This window comes from Suillus subaureus, assembly GCF_016647635.1.
Source record: "Suillus subaureus strain MN1 chromosome Unknown BJ212scaffold_4, whole genome shotgun sequence".
Taxonomy (NCBI): domain Eukaryota; kingdom Fungi; phylum Basidiomycota; class Agaricomycetes; order Boletales; family Suillaceae; genus Suillus; species Suillus subaureus.
Window position 1 is genome coordinate 945,059 of NW_024538560.1, and position 19,088 is coordinate 964,146.

Here is a 19,088-nt window from a genome sequence, read left to right on the forward strand (position 1 = left end):
TATCAGCTGCTTGTACTACCAAGAAATGCAGGAACACTCACATGATCCTCGCACCACTTAGGTGTGTATTCAACACCATGAATCTTTACCAGTGTGGCCATGCAAGCCTCCACACAGCAGTTGTAGGATGATGGAATGTTCACCAATTGGGCAGTGTACTCTCAAGTGGTGTATGTCATGCACATGTGGGATGCCAAGTCGGTCCAAAACATATTCAATCTCAACCGTTCTTCTTCTTCATGCTTCCTTCTCTCCTCCACTTCATGTTCATGATCTTCCACTTCCCTGCTCCATTTTTTGCATAGGAGAGTCCTTTCTTGCTCTTTGTGCCCCCATCTCTCCTCCATGTCACGTTTGTGCTCTTCCACTTCTCTTCCCCACTGTTCGCGCAGCAGAATTCTTTCTTGCTCGTCACACCTCCGTCTCTTCTCCATGTCACATTTGTGTTCTTCCACTTCCATTTTCCATTGTTCATGAAGACAAACACATTCTTGCTCTTCGCACCTCCATGACTCCTCCACTTCCTTATCATGCTCTTCTGCCTCTCTTCCCCATTGTTTGCGGATACAAATTCTTTCTTCTTCGTCACACCTCCATCTCTCCATCACTTCCTCATCATGTTTGTCCACTTCTCTTTCCCATTGTTTGCAGATATGAGTTTTGTGTTCTTCATCACGCCTTAGCCTCTCCTCCATGTCACAATTGTGCTTTTCCACTTCCATTCCCCATTGTTCGTGGGAATGAATCCTGTCGTTATCTTCCTGAAGCCAGCATTTTTGGGTGTCAATGTGCTTGAGAACTTCTTCCTGGTGCTGACGAAGTTTGATGTCCCAGTCCTTATGAATGCAATCTCAAACATCCGGATCTAAGGGGTCATTTGAAGGTCTCGCAGAGAAACTTGTGATTGCAACAATCAAGAGAGCGATGAATGCTGCACAGATACAGAGAGATTGATAGCAATGAAAAGGCTTGCAAGGCCCTATCAGAGGGTCTGCCTCTGATGAGCTGCAAGGCTTGTCATCACTATCAAGTATCAACCTATTACTGGGGTTTACACACCTAGGATAGTAAGGCGGGGGACTGCGCACCCTCGTTAGTAAAAATGACTCCAAGGGTATTCAAGATGGTACCTTACCTGCTGTGCTCCCTCATCTTAGGGAATTTCTTAGCGAATAATTGTTGACTAACAGTGTTACGGCGATACACAGATCACTGTTGAATATTCAATGTTCACTGAAGAATTAATATTTACAAACCTCTCCTTTGATGATAAAAGGACCTGACAGTGACAAGGTGTGGGCCTATCTTTGACTCTTTGACCGAATGAGGAAGGGGCTCAAGACCTTTATGGGTGGATTCAATCGGAGTCGCGGAATTGATATTTGATGCCGCTGCCCAGGAATGCATTAGTAGACTCTGTGCGTTAGTAGTTCGTCTAGACATTACGAATTCGAAACCACCCCTCATCTGCTGCAATGGAGGAATGTGATAACATTGTCGTGGACTGCTCATGCTACGATGTATAATTCAAATTTCTCGCAGCATGAACGGCTACAATATCAGGGAATCATCTATTCACTGATGCATGCTGTATGGTAATACAGCATGTTCGGAACAGCGGCATTAGGTATCAACGCCGCGACTCCGACTGAATCCACTGTTCTTAGTAATAGAAAGCGCCTTCAGGTTGCACAGACCCACGCATTGTTAGCGTGTCGTCGTCCGCAATTTCCTGTAAGCCTGGAGGATGCTCATCATTTCCCATAACTCACCAGGGAAGTCCTTTAGGTTTCTCAGCGCCCTGACCAGGAGAGGTTCGTCCATGTTCATTCCTCAGCAAGAATTCAACATTCAACAATTATCCCTCTATTGCGATATAGTTAGTCAACAAAAATTCACCAAGCTCAGCAATTCTCCCGGATGAGGCGATACGACAAGTAAGCCACCATATAGTATTGTCACCGACTCTAACGATGGTGTGTAGTCCCCCGCCTTACAATAGTACGGGGTGAGTGAGGCTTGATAATTGGCTGATGCTTGGTGAATGATGGAAAGCCTTGCAGCTCGTCAGAGGCAACGCGTCTGATTGATAGTCGCAAGCCTTCTCATCTCCATCAATCCTTCAAGAGTTACATTCGAACAGCGTTAATTGCTATCATAGCTGCTTCAATTGCGATCATCATCTTTGCGTCAGTGTTTGACACTTGTAATAATCCCTTAGATCCGGATGTTCGAGATCGCATTCGCAAGGACTGGGGTATCGAACTTCGCCAGCACGAGAAAGAAGCTCTCGAGCGCAGTGACACCTACAAGCGCTGGCGCCTGGAAGATAATGACAGGATTCATCTCCGCGAACAATGGCAAACGGAAGCAGAGGAGCACAAACGTGATATGGAGAAGAGACAGAAGCGTGAAGAGCAAGAAAGAACTCTTCTCCGCGAAAAATGGGGTAGGGAAGTGAAAGAGCACGAGCATGAAGTGGAGGAGAGACGCAGGCACGAGGAAGAAGAACGGTTGAGATTGAATATGTTTTGGACCGACTTGACTTCCCGCACGTGCACAACATACGCCACTCGAGAGTACACTGCCCGACTGGTGAACGTCCCATCATACTACAACCGCCGTGTAGAGGCTTGCATGGCCACACCGGTAAAGATCCATGGGGTTGAATATATGCCTAAGTGGTGCGAGGATCATGTGGGTGTTCCTGCATTTCTTGTAGTACGAGCAGCTGATATGCCGTGTCCAGGGTCCGAGCAGTGTAATAGGACATTGGGAAGTTGACCAGCATGAGCCGGATTGCGCATCGTACTGGATCTGGTACAAAGATTTTGTTCGTTGATCCTTCTCGTCGGCATATTCGCAACTTATTGATTGTCGCAGGGCTGTATTTCTCCTGGATCCGGTCAGCGAGTGAGTTTCTCAGACACAATATAGTGAGCGAAGTTGACGATATGCAGCGTATTGAGCATTACCTTGAGAATATCCCATCTGGAGGTGATTGGAAGGAGTTCTGTGCTACCACTCCTGTAAGCTTCCGTGGGATGCACTTCACGGGCGCACAGATCTGCTTCAAAAATGTTCGCTGCTCAGTCACATCAATTTGGCATGATTTGCTGATTATTTTCCAGAACGGTGCTACATGGGGCCACTGGGTTTTTGATGACGAGAGCTGCAAATAGCCAAGTCGCAATCATAACGATTTGATGTTGGATGAGGAAGAGAATGTATTAATTTCGAGTTGTACTAGACACAGATGTAAATTCATGGCTTCGAGTATATACACCCAAGGGACGGCAGAAAGACAAACGGTGAGGTCATTGATTGGAAGGTCAATCCACCGCTGTATAGTGACAGCTTCGTACAAACAACTTCCGAAGGCAGCACACTAACTTGAGATTGTGTTCTCCGGAGGTCATAGAAGTGCGAACCGAGATGAGATATGATTCGCACGGCATCGACTACTGCTTGGATCAATCTGTGTGCCCGTCAGACCCACTAGATGTGCTTCCTCGAGCACACTACCATTGAGGCATGCTATCACAATTGACAGTTAAGGCCATACGACACGCGCAGACAGCTGGATCTAGTGAGTGCTGAGCAATAAGCATCCTTGCGTGAAGTATTTAAAATGACCATATGGCACGATATCAGTTTGCACTGCTACACGCCAGACAGAAATTCTACATCCCTTGGGTATATACTCGAAGACATGAAAATACATCTGTGTCCAGTACCACTTGAAATCAATACATTCTCTTCCTCGTCCGACATCGAGTCGTTATGATTGCGACTTGGCTACCTGCAGCTCTCGTCATCAAAAACCCAGTGGCCCCATGTAGCACCGTTCTGGAAAATAATCAATAAACCATGCCAAATTGATGTAACCGAGCAGCAAACATTTTTGAAGCAGATCTGTGCCCCGGTGAAGTGCATCCCACGGAAGCTTACAGGAGTGGTAGCACAAAACTCCTTCCAATCACCTCCACACGGGATGTTCTCAAGATAATGTTCGATACGCTGCATACCGTCAGCTTCGCTCACTATATTGTGCCTGAGAAACTCACTCGCTGACCGGATCCAAACGAAGTACAGCCCTGCGACAATCAATAAGTTGCAAATATGCTGACGAGAAGGATCAACGAACAAAATCTTTGTACCAGATCCAGTACGACGCGCAATCTGGCTCGTGCTGGTCGACTTCCCAATGACCTATTACATTATATTGACCCTGGACGCAGAATATCAATTGCTCGTACTACCAAGATATGCAGAAACACCCACATGATCCTCGCACCACTTAGGCATATATTCAACCCCATGGATCTTTACCGGTGTGGCCATGCAAGCCTCCACACGGCGGTTGTAGTATGATGGAACGTTCACCAGCCGGGCAGTGTACTCTCGAGTGGCGTATGTCATGCACGTGTGGGAAGTCAAGTCGGTCCAAAACATGTTCAATCTCAAGCGTTCGTCTTCTTCCGGATCTAAGGGACCATTCCGAGTGTTAAACACTGATGCAAACATGAAGACCACAATTGAAGCAGTTATGATAGAAATTATTGCTGTCTGGATGTAAACCTTGAAGGATTGATGGAGGTGAGAAGGCTTGCGACTACCAATCAGAGGCTCTTGCTCTGACGAGCTGCAAGGCTTTCCATCACTCATCAAGCATTAACCTATTATCAAGCCTCACTCACCTCGTACGATAATAAGGCGGGGCCCTACGCACTAATATTAGGGTCAGTGACAACACTAGTACTGTACGGTAGCTTACTCGTCGTATCGTCTCATCCAGAAGGATTGTTGAGCTTAGTGGATTTTTGCTTGACCAACTATATCACAATAGAAATATTACTCTTGAATATTGAATCCTTGCTGAAGAATGAACATAGACGAACCTCTCTTAATCGGACAACGTGGTTAGGGCGCTAAGATACCTTGGGAAACCTGAACGACTTCCTGGTGAGTTATGAGGAATAATAAACATCCACCAGGCTCACAAGATCCAATAGCACGTTGACTCGGATAATGCGCGGATCTATCGTATGATACTATGATCTAACTTGAAGGTGCTTTCTAAGATTAAGAACAGTAGATTCAGTCGGAGTCGCGACATTGATATCTAATACCGCTGTTCCGAACTTGCTTTGTGACAGTTTAGACCCCACGTGACGAATTTCATGCGCAAACGGCCAGAGGGAGTGCTGATTTGAACAAGCATCCTCGCGTGAAGTAAGATTCTAAACTGATCAAGTTGAAAACCTATCACATGCCCGTTGAGCTGATCGTTAATCATGCACAGTTTCGATGATTAACTTCAGTAGTATTTACAAGCAATTCCTAGCCTTGTGGTACAGTTCAGGAGTCAATATTCAATATCGGTGCTTGGAATTACTGTACAAACCACATACATCCCTGTCAACCATTATCTGTGGTACAAAAGGCAGGCTAGCGAACCCCAAGTTATTGCCGGAAATCGTTTCGAACAACGCACCAAAACAAAACCGTACATCACTCATCCATTCGTCACTCCCACCGTCCCATGAGCTCCCCCAAATCTAAGCCAACCAACGAGTTTCTGTCACCAGCACCAAGTGTCGGCACCATCCGCGGACTATGTGTGACATCTCCTAGCCCCGAACTTGACGCAAGGCGCGGACTGCTGACATCTGCAGTTGGGATGATCCGCGGGCTTTGGCTGAGGCGCATGCTCGTCCTACTACTGGATCTTGAGCGCGCAAAATCTCTACTGGATTGTGAGAGATCCCGTGTTTGCGCGAGCGACCCAGAGCGTGACAAGTCCCGCACAATGCTTAGAGACGAGGAGTGTGAGGATGTAGACGAGGCACGTCGGTGCCGCATGCGTTGTGTGGGATCAACATTTGGAACGTTGGCGATGAGCGCGAAAAGAGAAAGGACTACATGGTAGAGATTAGGCATCATAGACGAGCAAGACATTCGATGAACGAAATACACACTGTCGACAACGCTAACAATTCCGCACAATCCGCCGCCCATGGGGGAGCTTGGGGATGAGCTGGGCTCGAAATCAGAATCAGTTACGAAGAGTCGGTGCGCATTGGCTGATCAAGTCATCAGTCTATCCCATTCTGCGAGTCGGAGAAAAGTGACGTACTTGCAAGCAGTTTCTGAATCGCATATGAGAGTGTGCTGGTGGGGAGAACGACATACACTGTGTGGCACATGCATCAGTTAAAATACCCCAATACTAGAACAAATAACTGCAAAGCACACAAGGAGGTGTGGTGGTGGAATCACAAACAAAGGCGAAGAAAGATACGAACCAGGATACCGGTCTGCTCCATCTGTGCTTCCATCTGGCTCCTTGATCTGCGCGACGAACTGGTGCAAAGGCGCGGAGAGAATGTGGTTAGACTCCGAGGGAACGACGAGCTATATGCACATAACGATTATGCAAATAGATTGAAGACCGATGCAATTCGTGAAAGGAGAAAAAAAATTGATCAAGCTCTGCACTGCAGTAATAGCAAGAGGAAGCACACCTTTCCGACATCAGTAACACTCACCGCTCCAGTAAGCCCACCCCAGGACCCGTATCCAGCTCCGTATCCTCCCCCGCCATCATCGACAACAGCTACACTACTCACACCACAGTCACTCATCAGGCGCATTGCGTCAAGCACTGTGGATGAGCTGGTAGCAGCTATGACAGACGTGTACATTTGAAGCGACGGGAGAGTATGTGAGTGCAGAGGGCACGAGAGAAGCGTTGCGAATGTGAAAGTGGGCGCAGGGGCTGGGGTTGAGGCAGAGCAGTGGGGCGGGAGGCTGTTAAGGCTGATACACGCTTAGGAGACTGAGAAGGTTGGGAAATCTGTATGGAGGGTTGCACTGAAGCCGGTAGCCGAGAAGAATGTGGGGATTGCATTGGAGAAGCGGTGTCCGATTGTATGGCAAAATTGGCGAAGTACGCTAGCAGAGCACGGTCGGAGACTGCACCAAGGTAGGTAGTCCTTGTTCGTGTCGTCTCCGGAATAGTATTACACTCTGCGGGAGCAGCGGGTGGGGCGGCTTCGACAAGCACTACAAAATACAAAATAAAACAACGCGCAGTGTTAGCAGGAGAAACAAACAGGCGGACGGGGACACTCACCCCTATGCGTTCCCTTCGCAAACACTCCAAGCAGTGAAATAAGGCTGGCGTTATTCGGGAGGGTCTCTAGGTGGTTCTTTTCTGAGAGGTCTGCGAGTGAAAGGGCATCAATACGGGCGTGGAGGTGGAGGACGACGAGGCAAGATATGAGGTCACACAGTCCGTGGCGTAGGACAAGATAAACAAGTCATGAATCACGCCACCAACATAATGAATGATGTTCAACACATACTGCTAACAAGGTGCACAGGTACACGTCCCTCTTGCGCAGCACTCATAATCTGATCGGCGCGCGAGTTAGCGCGAAGCTCTGCGGGCGAGATCGTGTGCCGTGTCGCGGCGAGCGTGAGGAAGGCATTCACATCTGAGAACTACGCGCACATCGTTCGAGTTGGGTTATAGCATAGCATAGTGATGATCCGGACAGAATGGAGAGGCATACAGGTCAGCTTGGACGAGCACGAAACCAAAGAAGAACGCACGTCAAAGAGCCCAAGATAAGGTGCGCCTGTCTGAGTCGAATCCGGAAGTGCGCGGACAGCGAGACACGGAATGTCTTCTTGCAGAAGGAGCTAGAGAAAGATGATCAGCGCAAGTGTACTTACTAATCCCAACGTTGAACTCACGTCGCATGCGTCCTCGACGGACATGTCTGCGTCGACTTCAACTATGCGCACATCGATCAACTCTGCGTCATTGTACGTTAGTATTAGAGACCGGGATAGAATTCAGAGCAGATATGGAACGAGTTGCTATAAACCTAGACGCACCCTTAGCCAATACACGTGCCCACTGCGCGACCCACTTCTCCGCCTCTGCAGCAGGGACATCGGCGGTCATAGTAACTGTTGGGCTCCGTACGCGCGTGGTCCTTGAGATGGATGCTCTCCGCTGTGCCATAGTGTGTATTTCGTCCGGTTCTGAGAGAGAACGAGTGTCAAAGTACGCCTTGAATGTTCAGATGACGGTTTAAAAGCAGGATGGAATCAGGCGCTAGGTGAGATGGCAGGGTGATAAGAACTTGTCTAAGAAACCGGGACGGCTCATGTGGTGCATGACTTAGATGCATGCCGCTCCCTTTATTACGTGGTACTACAGTACTGCCGCCCGGCCTTTCCCTTTCCAACACACCAAGATTCATTTCTGACACTCCTGCCACACTTGAAACTTCGAGTCTCACACTACATGGTATCTACTCCCCAGTTAATGTCTATACCATTCTCAGTCGATACGCCAGGTCTATCAACGAATTCGATGGCGGAAAGGTGATGTTGGAGGCGAGGCGATGAATACGTCCACAATTGAGTGGACCTAGGGTTCAGGCCCAACACCCTAGGCATTGAAATTCCATTACAGGTCTAAGGAACACGCCGGGCGCCTTGCTAGGAGTGACGTCAGTGGACTCGTGGCGATCAAGACATACTAGACTCCTTAAAATGGCCCTAGGACACATGAGCGAGTGAGTCCCACAGCTATATATATGCGATGATATCCATTGTGCTCGTAAACAGTAATCCTGCTCTCTGGGATATCGTTTGTTGCGGTGACAAACGGAACATGTTGCAGAACACTAGACTCTCACTGTTTTGCTCATGGTAGACGAATCCATGATAACACCCAGACACTCGTATTGAATCCAGTGACCAATGCCAGTAAGAACTCTGTTCAGTCTCTCCACGTCACATGGATATGATCCAAATGACAGTTATCGCCGAGTTTCGGATCAGATACCAGCATCGTGATCTTTACGTTAGCGAGGATGCTCTTGAGCAGCGCACTGAAAGACTGGGACGTTTTACTGTTCGAAACAAGGGCAGAATGTATCAGCACATTTCGACACCTGAAATATCATCCACATCTCGACAACGACGCAACCATACATGGAGACTCCCAACGCTCTTTATATGCAGTCACGTCGTGACCACGCAGGATTGTCGGCCGTGTACTCTTTCGTCTTGTCTAAAAACCCAATTCTGTCCTAAATTTAACAATCCCCTTTGTAAGCTCGAGAATGGGATCGAGGGGTATGGTTTCATTTGTTTGGGGGCAAGAATGGCAAGAGCAGCGGTACTGTAGGCCCAGTTAGTATTATCTTAAGCAGCCTGAGGGCAACATCAAGAACCAGTGTACAACGGTTACTGATAAAAATTACTTCGCAGAACACTATTCCTTCTTTACACGGCTCACAGTTTTGCTCTCGGTAAGGGAATCTCATCCATGATAGCATGCGGAATCTCGTATTGAATCCAGTGACCAATTCCAGTCAGAACTTTGGAATTCAATCTCTCCACGTCACGAAGGACGGATTCCAAAATATCGTTGAAGTTTGGATCTGATACCAGTACGGTGATCTTAACGTTAGGTGGAATGTTCTTGATCAGCCCACTGAAAGACCACGGTGTGTTTTGCTGTACGAAGCAAGGGAAAACCTGTCAGCAACGCTAGCCATTCCGAGAACTGAAATATTACCCGAAACATCTCGATAGCAGCGCGATCGCACATGGCCATCCCCAACACTCTTGATATGCAGTCACGTCGTGACCAAGCAGGATTTTCAGCCATATACTCTTCGGGAGTTCTGATTCTCGCCAACTCGTTCATAAGTAATTGCGAGTTCTCACTTTCATTTTCTCCTCTGTAAGCTCGAGGGCAGGATCGAGGAGTATGATAGCAGTATCTTTCGTCTTGGGTAAGAATGGCAAGAGCGACAAGGTCACTGGGCCTCCAAAAGAATGGCCGATGATTACATCGTAGGATGTGCCCATCACAAAATACGATCGGAGGTCCTCTGCAATGTTGGACACACGATAGTCGGTGCTCCGTCTCCATGCATGCCCAAGGAGATTTGGAGCAACGACGAAGAACCCTGATCAACCTGTTAAAATGGCTTACTTCGTAACTTAAGAAATCTGACCATCTGCTACCAATAGCTCAGCGATGCCCTCCCATGATTGTGAGGACATGGTCATGCCGTGAATGAGAAGAGCCCGCCTAGAAGCGGTAGGCGAACCCCACTGAGACGCTGAAATGGTCATGTGCACACTTAGATGGCTTGGATATGTTCGGGACTTGGCAGCAGAGAAGATCGAAGAGGATCGGCGCTCGCTCTGTACTTAAAAGCTGAGGGCACGGTGGAGGGAAAATGCATTGGCATAGCAATGGAAGAAAACCAATGAGGATGACATGTCTAAATGGGAGAGTAGCACATCGAGGCATACCGTTGAATCGGTGATTTTGTGTATGTAGCAGATTCGGCTCACCAGTAAGTCCTAGTTCGCTATTTTGGGCGGAGAGAACTTATCTTGCGGGTGAGGGAATGGCTTCGTGCTTTGGAATCGCTGCGAAACTACATTACTCAAGCAACAGAGTCTAAGAAGAATATCAATAGCGACTGTATCATTTAAACGTAGACGAAGACAACACCACAAAAAATATATCTTCTCGAGTGCTCGGCTCAAAGCTTTGCTCTTCGTAGCGGAATTTCATTCATGATAATATCCAGACCCTCGTATTGAATCCAGTGACTAATTCCGATAAAAACTTTGGCATGCAATCTCGCCACGTCACAAGGGACGTGCTCCAAATGACAAACACCGCCGAACGCAGGATCTGATGCCAGCACAGTGATCTTCACGTGGGGTGGGATGTTTTTGAACAGGCCACTGAAAGACCATGGCCTGTTATGCTGTTCACAGCAGAGGTGAAATTGTCAGCAATGCTTCCCATTTCGATACCGGAACTATTACCTCATATACCCCTTTGACAACAGTACGATCACACATGGACATTCCTAGCGTTCTTAACACACTGTCGCCTCGAGACCAAGCAGGGTTCTTAACCATATAGTCGTCGGCAGTTCTGACATTCGCAATCTCCTTCAGAAATATATTTTCATGCTTGTTGGCTGTCTCCTTCGTAAGTTCGAGAGCAGGATCGAGGAGTATAACAGTGGTTTCTTTTGTGTTGGGTAGGAATGGCAAGAGCGACAAGGCCACCGCTCCCCCAAGGGAATGACCTATAATCACCTCATAGGACGTATCCATGACAAAATACGGTCGGAGATCCTCTGCAAGAGTGGACACACGATAGTCGGTGCCTCGTCTCCATGCGTGCCCAAGGAGATTCGGCGCGACAACAAAGAACCCTGATTAGCCTGTTAAAAGTGGAGTATCGTCACCATAACATTGCATAACCTGACCCTCTGCTGCTAATAGCTGAGAAACACCCTCCCATGATTGCGAAGACATAGTCAAACCATGAATGAGCAGAGCCCGCCTGGGAGCAGTAGGGGAACCCCACTGAGACGCCGAAATGGACGTGCATATATACTCGGATGACTTGGATGTGTTCGGATATCTTTGCGAGCGGTACAGCTTGTGGGACGGGCTTGTTAGTAACTTGGTCTTCGCTTAAATACTGACGGTGTGACTAAAATGAGAGCGGGAAAGGCGTGTAAAAAGAGTGGTAATGCACGGGGGTGACCCGTATCCTGACAAGTCATGAGACTCTGAGGAACTGAATGGAAATTAATATGCCCAGCCTTCCGCGAGGACGCTGTAAATCGCCACACATTAAGAGAGACTCGGAGGACGGCCCACATCTAAATGTGTCGAGAAGCCATCGATAGTGCGATCTGCGTATCGACGGAACTCTGAGAGCAGACCGAACGAAGGTGATGACACGTTTGCCTAAATGTGACAGAAGCATGTTGACCAATAAGTAAATGACAGCGAAGAAATGTTGATCCTACCACACTAAATCAATGTGGCATCTTATCCTCTTTGCTTCGTCACGGGGGAGTTGCACCCGGGAGGTAGCCATGCCACTTGAACGTGTTCGCTCTGCAAAATATATCAATGTCTTCTTGCCTGACTTATCAACCTAGACAGGTTAATACTTGCTCGTATCGTGCAGGAGCATGCAGGGGACATTGGACAGGTGACATGCAGCTTGAGATGCAACATTATCTTGTTGGATGGATGTCTCCTCTAGACAGAGCACAGACGCAACTTAAAGGAGAAACATTCTCCCAAATTCTTGAAAAATGTGTAATCGCATTATCGCAATGTTGGATGAGTCGCTTTGACGAGACTTGGAGGCTCCAACGCCGTCTAAAAAAGGGAAAAAGAGAGACACTCTCGCAACCTTTCAGTTGGGTACTCAGAGCAAGCTGAGAGTTGAACGTTCTGAACAATTGGCTATGTGATATTAAGGTGAAGGTGTTGTTTGCAAAGTCTCTGCCTCAGCGCCCTGTCGTAGACGTGACGCGTGACGGAATTGGCCTAGGACCGTGACGCCGGTAGAATTACTTCCGAACTGCTTCAAATTTCATCTATGCGTTGCTTATTGTTTTCGTGACGATTCAAAAGCAGAACCGATATGATTGACGTTCAATAATATCTACCGTGTGACAAATAGTGAATATGAGGTATGATGATGCTATTTGGGCTAAAAGCCCGCGGGGCTTTTGACCCGAAACATCGTTTCGGACGGAGTCCAGGGTAAGCCGTGATTCCCAAAACAACAGGAGCCCTGCGACACGTCAGGCTAAGCATGGACTCCCAACAAAAAGGAGGAGGGCGATGTGCACGTACCTTTGTTCAACGTGGAGGAGGCATGGTGTACCGTGTGAACGGTTCGAGGATGGGTGACTCCTGCAGATAGGGCGCCATTATCATGGTGTGTTGACGTAGATAGATGGTGAAGGCGTCGCTTGACCACCTTCCCATTGATTTAACCACGTCGAAAGGAACACCTCGCAGTAAGTATTCCAGCGTTCCGCCGATCCTTAGCCCATGCCCTTTCAAATTGTCGGCTCCGATTAGTGCTGCCAGAGTCCGGTTCAGAACTTCGGTTCGGACCTGAACCTTTCCGAACCGGACCGTAGGTTCGGCATACTGTAGAGCTACGACACTAGGTTCGTCACAGGTCACAGCCCTTGACGAATCGAATCTATTTGGTGTGACCGTCACATGAATTTTGGTGGGACGAAGCTAATTTGTGACATTCGGAAAAAAACATAGGAAAAACATAGGTTGTGCACTAATGGGACCAAAAATTGTTATACATCAAATTTGTGATGCATCTATGCTTTCCACACCCATAATCAACCTTTGGAACACTGTTCAAGCCACCTTCCACATCTTCAGCAGCAATGTCACCCACATCATAGACTTCAGAGTGGTTTGCACACAAAAGTCCACCATCTGCATTAATATGGCAGTCAGAATGGACCTGTTCACCCCTGGAAGCCATATGGTCAAGAAGTGCATCCATTGGCATGTCACTGGCATCAAGATCATGCTTGCTGGCATCATTGAACGGGGATTCAACTCCAATAGCATTAGTACTAGCCTCATCCTCTGACTCAGAATTTGTTGCCCATTCGACACCATCAGTCTTGTACTGAGCAGTAGCAATCCTTGCCCATCCAGCTGGATCATTCTTCTGAACATTGTGTAAATATTGAAGCATGATACCCATTTACAACCCACTGCAATGACTGATCATGACTTGTTACCATCATTAGCACTATGCGAGGTGAATCCTGAAGCAAGTTGTCACAGTCATGAAGCAGTGGCGTGTCATATGGTTGCAAGCGGCAAAGCATCCATGGGCGAATCTATTTGGGTGTGGTCACAGGTCACATGGACATTTGAACCAGTGACACTGAGTATGACATAATCACATGCTGCACGTGATGAACTTAGTGTCATAGCTCTACAGTACTGTAAGGACTGGATGCATCATTATGTTCGGCATTCGGCTGATGCTTGAAACTTGTGAACGTGTTCTGAACATGTCCAAACTCATTTGAACCTCTCTCAAATCTTTGTATGATCCACAGTGCACTCAATGCCCTTATTGCTAGGCAACTACTACTAATATATTCTCTGATCTTCTGGCAACTGTTTTTTTTCCCAAACCCCAATTACCATTGCTCCCATTGTCATTGTCATCCTCTTTGGCTTTTGCACAGTGGCATTGTGGCAAACACTGATGCTCACTCTACTTGGCTGAGACCCTTTGCTGGGTGGATCTGTGTGAGATCCAGGGCCCCCTTCAAAACCAAGATCTGTGTGAGATCTGGGGTGCCCACTAGCCATTGTAGTGATGTGGAGGTGCATGTCATGTGCCTGGGTTGGCCAAGGCAGAGTTGGGGACTGGCAGTATGGATGAACAGAACATGAATGGGGTGGATGGGGTGAACAGGGTGAAATCCTGAGTTCCCAGATGTCCTCCACTTCATGACAGCGACATCCAGCTTCTTCAGTAAAGTACTTGATGTTTTAGTAAGCCCAACATTCATCATCATTCGGATTATAACTTATATTATGTCCAGAACATATCTTTGAGATTCTCGCTCAGGTACTTCAAGCTTCAACTAATTGCATGGCAACAGTATGTTCAAGGTGTGTCATGTTTTTTCTGATCTCAATGCAGATTTCAGTATAAATGAGCTACTACAGGTTCAATCTTCACCCTTCCTGCTGCCAGAATGTTGTGTGCACTTGGATCTGACAGCAAACTGAAAGATGCTAGTGCTATTGACTGGTACAATGACCCTGATGATGACACCCCCATGGTTCCCACACCTCTGCCTTCTGCATCCAATGGGAAGCTGACTTCCTTTGTATCTTGTCACTCTGGTTGAGCTGTTAAACTGACAGAGAAAATCTGTGAAGCTGTCAACACAGCTCCAGCACCTCCTCAAGACCAGCCTGCACCCAAGTGAGTGCAAACTGGCTCCCATCTGATCTGTCACCATGATGATGACAACGATGATGAACCCCCTGCACTGGAGGATGTTTCTGATGATGAGGAAGAGGATGAGGACGAGGTCAACAAAGAGGAAGCTTACCAAAAGACCAAGGCGTTTGGAGACAAGGATCACAAGGATCGCAAGCACACAAAGAAAGAGGAGCACAGTGGAGATCTGAAGGTAGTGTTTACTCAGGAGAAAGGCTGTATCAATCTGCACACCCAAGAATGTGAAGAGTAGTTACTCATTGAATTTTTCATGTAGTTCTTGAAATTTTTTTGAAATTTATATGTTGCATTCAGATGTTTGAACGCATTCATAAGGGTCCAGTCCAGTGTTCACTCTCCTTGCCTGAACTGGACCCAAGGTTTGGTTCTAGGTTTGACAAAACATCCTCAAGAACCAGACTGAACCAGACCGTGGCAGCACTAGCTCCAATCCTCTTCAAGAAAGCTGTGCAAGACAGCAGCCTTAAGCTGTACTTTGGGTGTACCCAGGCGAAAAGATGATCATTTGAAGATGGGTTGTTGACTGTGAAGTGGTTCAAAAGAGCAGCTTTGGGATCAGTTTGATCTTCTTGCTGGGCCTCATATACATCCTCACCAGTGATAGGTGCTGTCTTGGTGCATGGTAAGTGGATCTTCATGACATGCAATCCATTGTGATCCTCCATGTCCATTTGGACATTTGAACATGTGACATGTGCTGTGGTTTGGAACGTGTTCATGGTGGTTATGGCCAGTTCTCTGATTTGACAGAGCAAGTAGAAGGTGCATGTCAAGCACGCAAACATGGCTGCATCTAGAGGTGAAGAGAGTCTTAGAAGGGGGCAAATGTCTAGAATGAGCTTCATGGTAAATGGTTCATGTTTGAGTTTCTTGGATGTTGGTGGGGCAAAATTGATGGCTCCATCTATGGCTTCCTTTAATTGGTCAGGTTGCACCCACCATGGTTGGCCATGCAATGTGTGCCATGTGCGCATGGCATAGACATAGTTTGCTAGGGTTTTTCTGGAGTAAGAGCCAGCACATCCTGAGATGAAGTTGAGTATGGTGAGTGTGTCTGCTGGACAGTGTTGTTCTTCAGGAATGGCATGACCATCACAAAAAATGTGAAAAACTAGTAATCTGGCTCCATAACACTCTCTTATCCCTTGAGCCCATGATTGATTGATGACCGTTAGGACACTCTCTAGATCCTCTTTGGTTATGCTCAAGATTCTCCCATTGGTGTCTCGACTCGATCTTGTCTGGACTGGTATCCAGCACTTGAGTCTATTCCTTGCTGCACAGTGCAGATGAAGAGGTGAGGTCCTAGGAACTAAGCCTGCCTTGTAAGGCTGCAGTTTAGTTGTCAGTTCAATGGGAAGAGGAGCATTGAAGTGCGAATTAGTTGTGCCATTGGTGTTCATGGATGTGATAGAGGGAATCAGGGATGGTGCTAATGTGTTCAAGCTCACTACTACAATTTGCACTGGTATCATCACAAAGAGACTCTGTGATGACATGGGATTCATTCTTGCAGACAGAGGGGTTGTTTGCACTGTCATGACTGGAGAATGGATCGAAGATGAACCATTGGAGGTCATTGTGAATGGGAACTTTGGGGAGCATGAGTTCTGAGCTATTGTAGATGCCTCTGGATGGATCATCAGCTGGGTTGTGCTCACTTGGAATGAAGACTGGGTAGAGAGAGTATGGAGTTGGGAGGTCATTGATGAAGGTGAAAATGTGCCAGAAAACTGTGTTGACAGCTGAGTTCCTGCTACAACTGTTGTGCCATCCTTCAATGATGCCCTGATTGTCTCTGAAGAGATGAAAGTGTCTTTCTGTACCTCCCAATTGGACAAGGTGTCAAATGAGAAGTTTGAAACCAACTGCCTTGGCCCATCCAATGTCTTTTGCCCTGTTGAGCATTCTCCATCCTTCATGAAGCTGCCATGCTTGCCATTGTCAACCAATGACAACAGCAATTCCAACACCTGAGCTGGCATTGGAAAAAGCTGCAGGATTGTACAGTGAGGTGATGGGCTTGGGTATGGTGTGACCGACGAATTGACTTTGGAGAAGAGCAATCCACCACTCAAGGTCATCCAGTAGGCTTTTGACTTGGTGACATGGGAGGAATGGATGATCAGATCTGATGTGCAGCATCACTTTGAGTGTGGTGAGGTATGTGCACCCCTGCATAATGACGAGTGAGGTGTGCAGCAATTTTCCATATAGGCACTGCATGTCACAAAGAATGTGAGTTTCACATCCTTGCCATTTGGCAATGGTGAGTAGGTACTTCTCCTTCTTGGCTTCAGGCAGATATACTTGATTTTGGGTGATGTCCCACATGAAACTGATGTAGGGGTTTGCATAAGCGAAATTAGCATCCTTGGAGGTCTCCCAAGGGATACCCAGCTTGTCAGAAGTGCCATCAATATTGGCAAAATTAAATGAAAACCAAAGGTCTTCAGGTGACCTAGGTGATAATGCTGAGAGGTCCCTGATGGGAAACCAGCAGTCTTCATCAAACTCCTCAAGGGTCCCATCATCGAAGACATGTCCCCTGAACCATACTCTCCCTCCATCTTGGTGTTGCCCCCATTCAATGATGTCCTTGTGCCACTCTTGGTACTGTAAGTTATATGCTGTGAGATGTTCTGTGAGTATGCAAATAAATGGGTGGTCGTCAACCCATCTGGATGTGGGACCAATCCCTTGATGCCAGAAGAGATCGAGACCAGCATTTGTTATGAACTAGGGTAGTTCTTAACAACAAGCAACTCAATAAGAGTTAAGGACTTCTTGTTGAGATTCTATGCAAGATGATAAGTCTAGTGTTCAGTGTAAGCTAAGGTAGAGGGAGTGCCTCTATCTTAAAGTATGGTTTAGATGATGAGAGATTGGGGGTCTCAAGTGAAGGATATTCAAGGTAAAACCTAGTAAGATTAAAGTAAGGAACTAAAGCATACAGGAGAACTATTTATAGTAAACTACTGTGCTTTAGGGCAGGCATGAGAATGGAATGAGTCAGAGATAAGGCGATAGCAAGAATAGGTCATCTAACAATGGCAATGGCAATTGTGATGTAATACAAAGTACGAGTCAGAGATAAGTCTAGTGGCGGCATCATGTGGCTCATGACATAATACACAGTAAGAAGGGAAAATGAATAGGGGCCTATGTGGTTGTAACATTACCCCTCAATTAGGAATGAAGTCACTGGCTTCAGTTATCCTGATTAGCCCAATAGATTGGGTCAGCATCATAGTTAGAGTCCAGCAAGTTGTTTTTCTCCTCTGTAATGGTATATGATTTGTCAGCCATCTCAGCAGTGTGATAAATAGCATCCTGCTCAATCTCCCAGCAGGCGAGAGCTTTGTAAAAACCAGTGTCAGTCCAAACCAGTGGGATGACCGCTTCACCTTTCAAGTCTTTACAAAGGACCAACAGATGCCCTGGTGCATACTCTTTGCAAACTCGGCAATAGTATGCTGGACAGTTCTTATGGTGATGTCCAGCAATGCAGCAGTTGTGACATACAACATTATCAATTGTTGCGGTTGTTATGGTAGTAACGGTGGACAATTGTGCTGGTGGAGAAGGGGATCTAGATCATCGTTTACGATTTCTGTGTGGAGAGGCTGATGCTGTTCATTTGGCGATATGGGCGGATCTGCACCTGGGGTACCAACATGTAGTCGGTGCGATGGGGGTAGGAGAAGGAGAAGCTGGTATGTCAAGTACAGCAATAGGAGGGATACCATCATCTGAATGCTCAGTGGTAGCTGTTGGAGGAGCTGGTGGTGGGATTGGAATAGCAACATGTGGGGATGGGGGTCATGCAACTGGGTTTGTAGCAATTCATTCCATGACAATGTGGATAGCTTCTCTGATAGCCTCCTTAGTATCATCAGGCAACAGACAGATTGCAGTATTACGAATGCGTATATGAAGATGGCAGAAGATGGTCTTGTGACAGTCATTGTCAAGAAGGTTAGCGGTGCATTTGATAAGGCTAGTGTCTCTGATGATTCAGATAATAAGTCCACTAGAGATTGCTCCTCTTTCTCCTAGGAGGCGATCTATCTCAATAGCATATTGTTGGGATGTGATGGCAGATTCAAATAAGGCACTGGTCTCAATTTGATCAATGATTGTGAAGTAATCAGTGAGGGTAGAAGTTGGTCAATGGTGG

At 47.0% G+C, this 19,088-nt stretch overlaps 6 protein-coding genes across 6 annotated transcripts; 2 read left to right on the forward strand and 4 right to left on the reverse strand.

Moving 5' to 3' along the window:
* The first annotated feature begins 1,681 nt into the window (after positions 1-1,681).
* Positions 1,682-3,316, forward strand: BJ212DRAFT_1325878 (uncharacterized protein). The gene is made up of 9 exons (XM_041334589.1): positions 1,682-1,734; positions 1,789-1,814; positions 1,881-1,937; positions 1,985-2,008; positions 2,064-2,697; positions 2,750-2,833; positions 2,884-2,913; positions 2,961-3,080; positions 3,132-3,316. Exons 3-9 carry the CDS (start codon positions 1,921-1,923, stop codon positions 3,180-3,182), a joined length of 960 nt encoding a protein of 319 aa, XP_041197724.1. The 5' UTR covers positions 1,682-1,734; positions 1,789-1,814; positions 1,881-1,920; the 3' UTR covers positions 3,183-3,316.
* A 482-nt stretch (positions 3,317-3,798) lies between these two features.
* Positions 3,799-4,527, reverse strand: BJ212DRAFT_1476547 (uncharacterized protein; the record flags this gene model as incomplete). Its single annotated transcript, XM_041339387.1, has 5 exons — positions 3,799-3,849; positions 3,901-4,020; positions 4,068-4,097; positions 4,148-4,231; positions 4,285-4,527. 5 exons carry the CDS (start codon positions 4,525-4,527, stop codon positions 3,799-3,801), a joined length of 528 nt encoding a protein of 175 aa, XP_041197725.1.
* A 991-nt stretch (positions 4,528-5,518) lies between these two features.
* BJ212DRAFT_1444736 (uncharacterized protein) lies at positions 5,519-8,038 on the reverse strand (the record flags this gene model as incomplete). Its single annotated transcript, XM_041337994.1, has 13 exons — positions 5,519-5,581; positions 5,608-5,752; positions 5,825-5,921; positions 5,982-6,086; positions 6,140-6,196; positions 6,309-6,417; positions 6,528-6,781; positions 6,970-7,012; positions 7,119-7,228; positions 7,371-7,509; positions 7,621-7,710; positions 7,765-7,826; positions 7,909-8,038. 13 exons carry the CDS (start codon positions 8,036-8,038, stop codon positions 5,519-5,521), a joined length of 1,404 nt encoding a protein of 467 aa, XP_041197726.1.
* A 1,283-nt stretch (positions 8,039-9,321) lies between these two features.
* BJ212DRAFT_1574293 (Alpha/Beta hydrolase protein) lies at positions 9,322-10,245 on the reverse strand (the record flags this gene model as incomplete). Its single annotated transcript, XM_041342103.1, has 4 exons — positions 10,053-10,245; positions 9,760-10,004; positions 9,608-9,703; positions 9,322-9,546 (listed from the first exon to the last, which is right to left on the reverse strand). The coding sequence occupies exons 1-4, from the start codon at positions 10,171-10,173 to the stop codon at positions 9,322-9,324; spliced, it is 687 nt and encodes a 228-aa protein (XP_041197727.1). The 5' UTR covers positions 10,174-10,245.
* A 347-nt stretch (positions 10,246-10,592) lies between these two features.
* BJ212DRAFT_1262668 (Alpha/Beta hydrolase protein) lies at positions 10,593-11,451 on the reverse strand (the record flags this gene model as incomplete). The annotated part of the gene is made up of 3 exons (XM_041330285.1): positions 10,593-10,823; positions 10,885-11,282; positions 11,337-11,451. Coding segments are annotated over 3 exons (744 nt in total), but the record flags the coding sequence as incomplete, so codon positions are not given.
* A 2,934-nt stretch (positions 11,452-14,385) lies between these two features.
* Positions 14,386-15,140, forward strand: BJ212DRAFT_1296245 (uncharacterized protein; the record flags this gene model as incomplete). The annotated part of the gene is made up of 5 exons (XM_041332410.1): positions 14,386-14,430; positions 14,481-14,550; positions 14,608-14,771; positions 14,809-14,869; positions 14,965-15,140. 5 exons carry the CDS (start codon positions 14,386-14,388, stop codon positions 15,138-15,140), a joined length of 516 nt encoding a protein of 171 aa, XP_041197729.1.
* Positions 15,141-19,088: the final 3,948 nt, after the last annotated feature.

Excerpts from the sequence above, each read along its gene's own strand:
- BJ212DRAFT_1325878 (XM_041334589.1), top strand. Across the intron at positions 2,834-2,883 it reads GGATCTGGTACAAAGATTTT|GGCTGTATTTCTCCTGGATC; the intron begins GTTCGTTGATCC and ends TGATTGTCGCAG. Across the intron at positions 2,914-2,960 it reads CTCCTGGATCCGGTCAGCGA|CGTATTGAGCATTACCTTGA; the intron begins GTGAGTTTCTCA and ends GACGATATGCAG.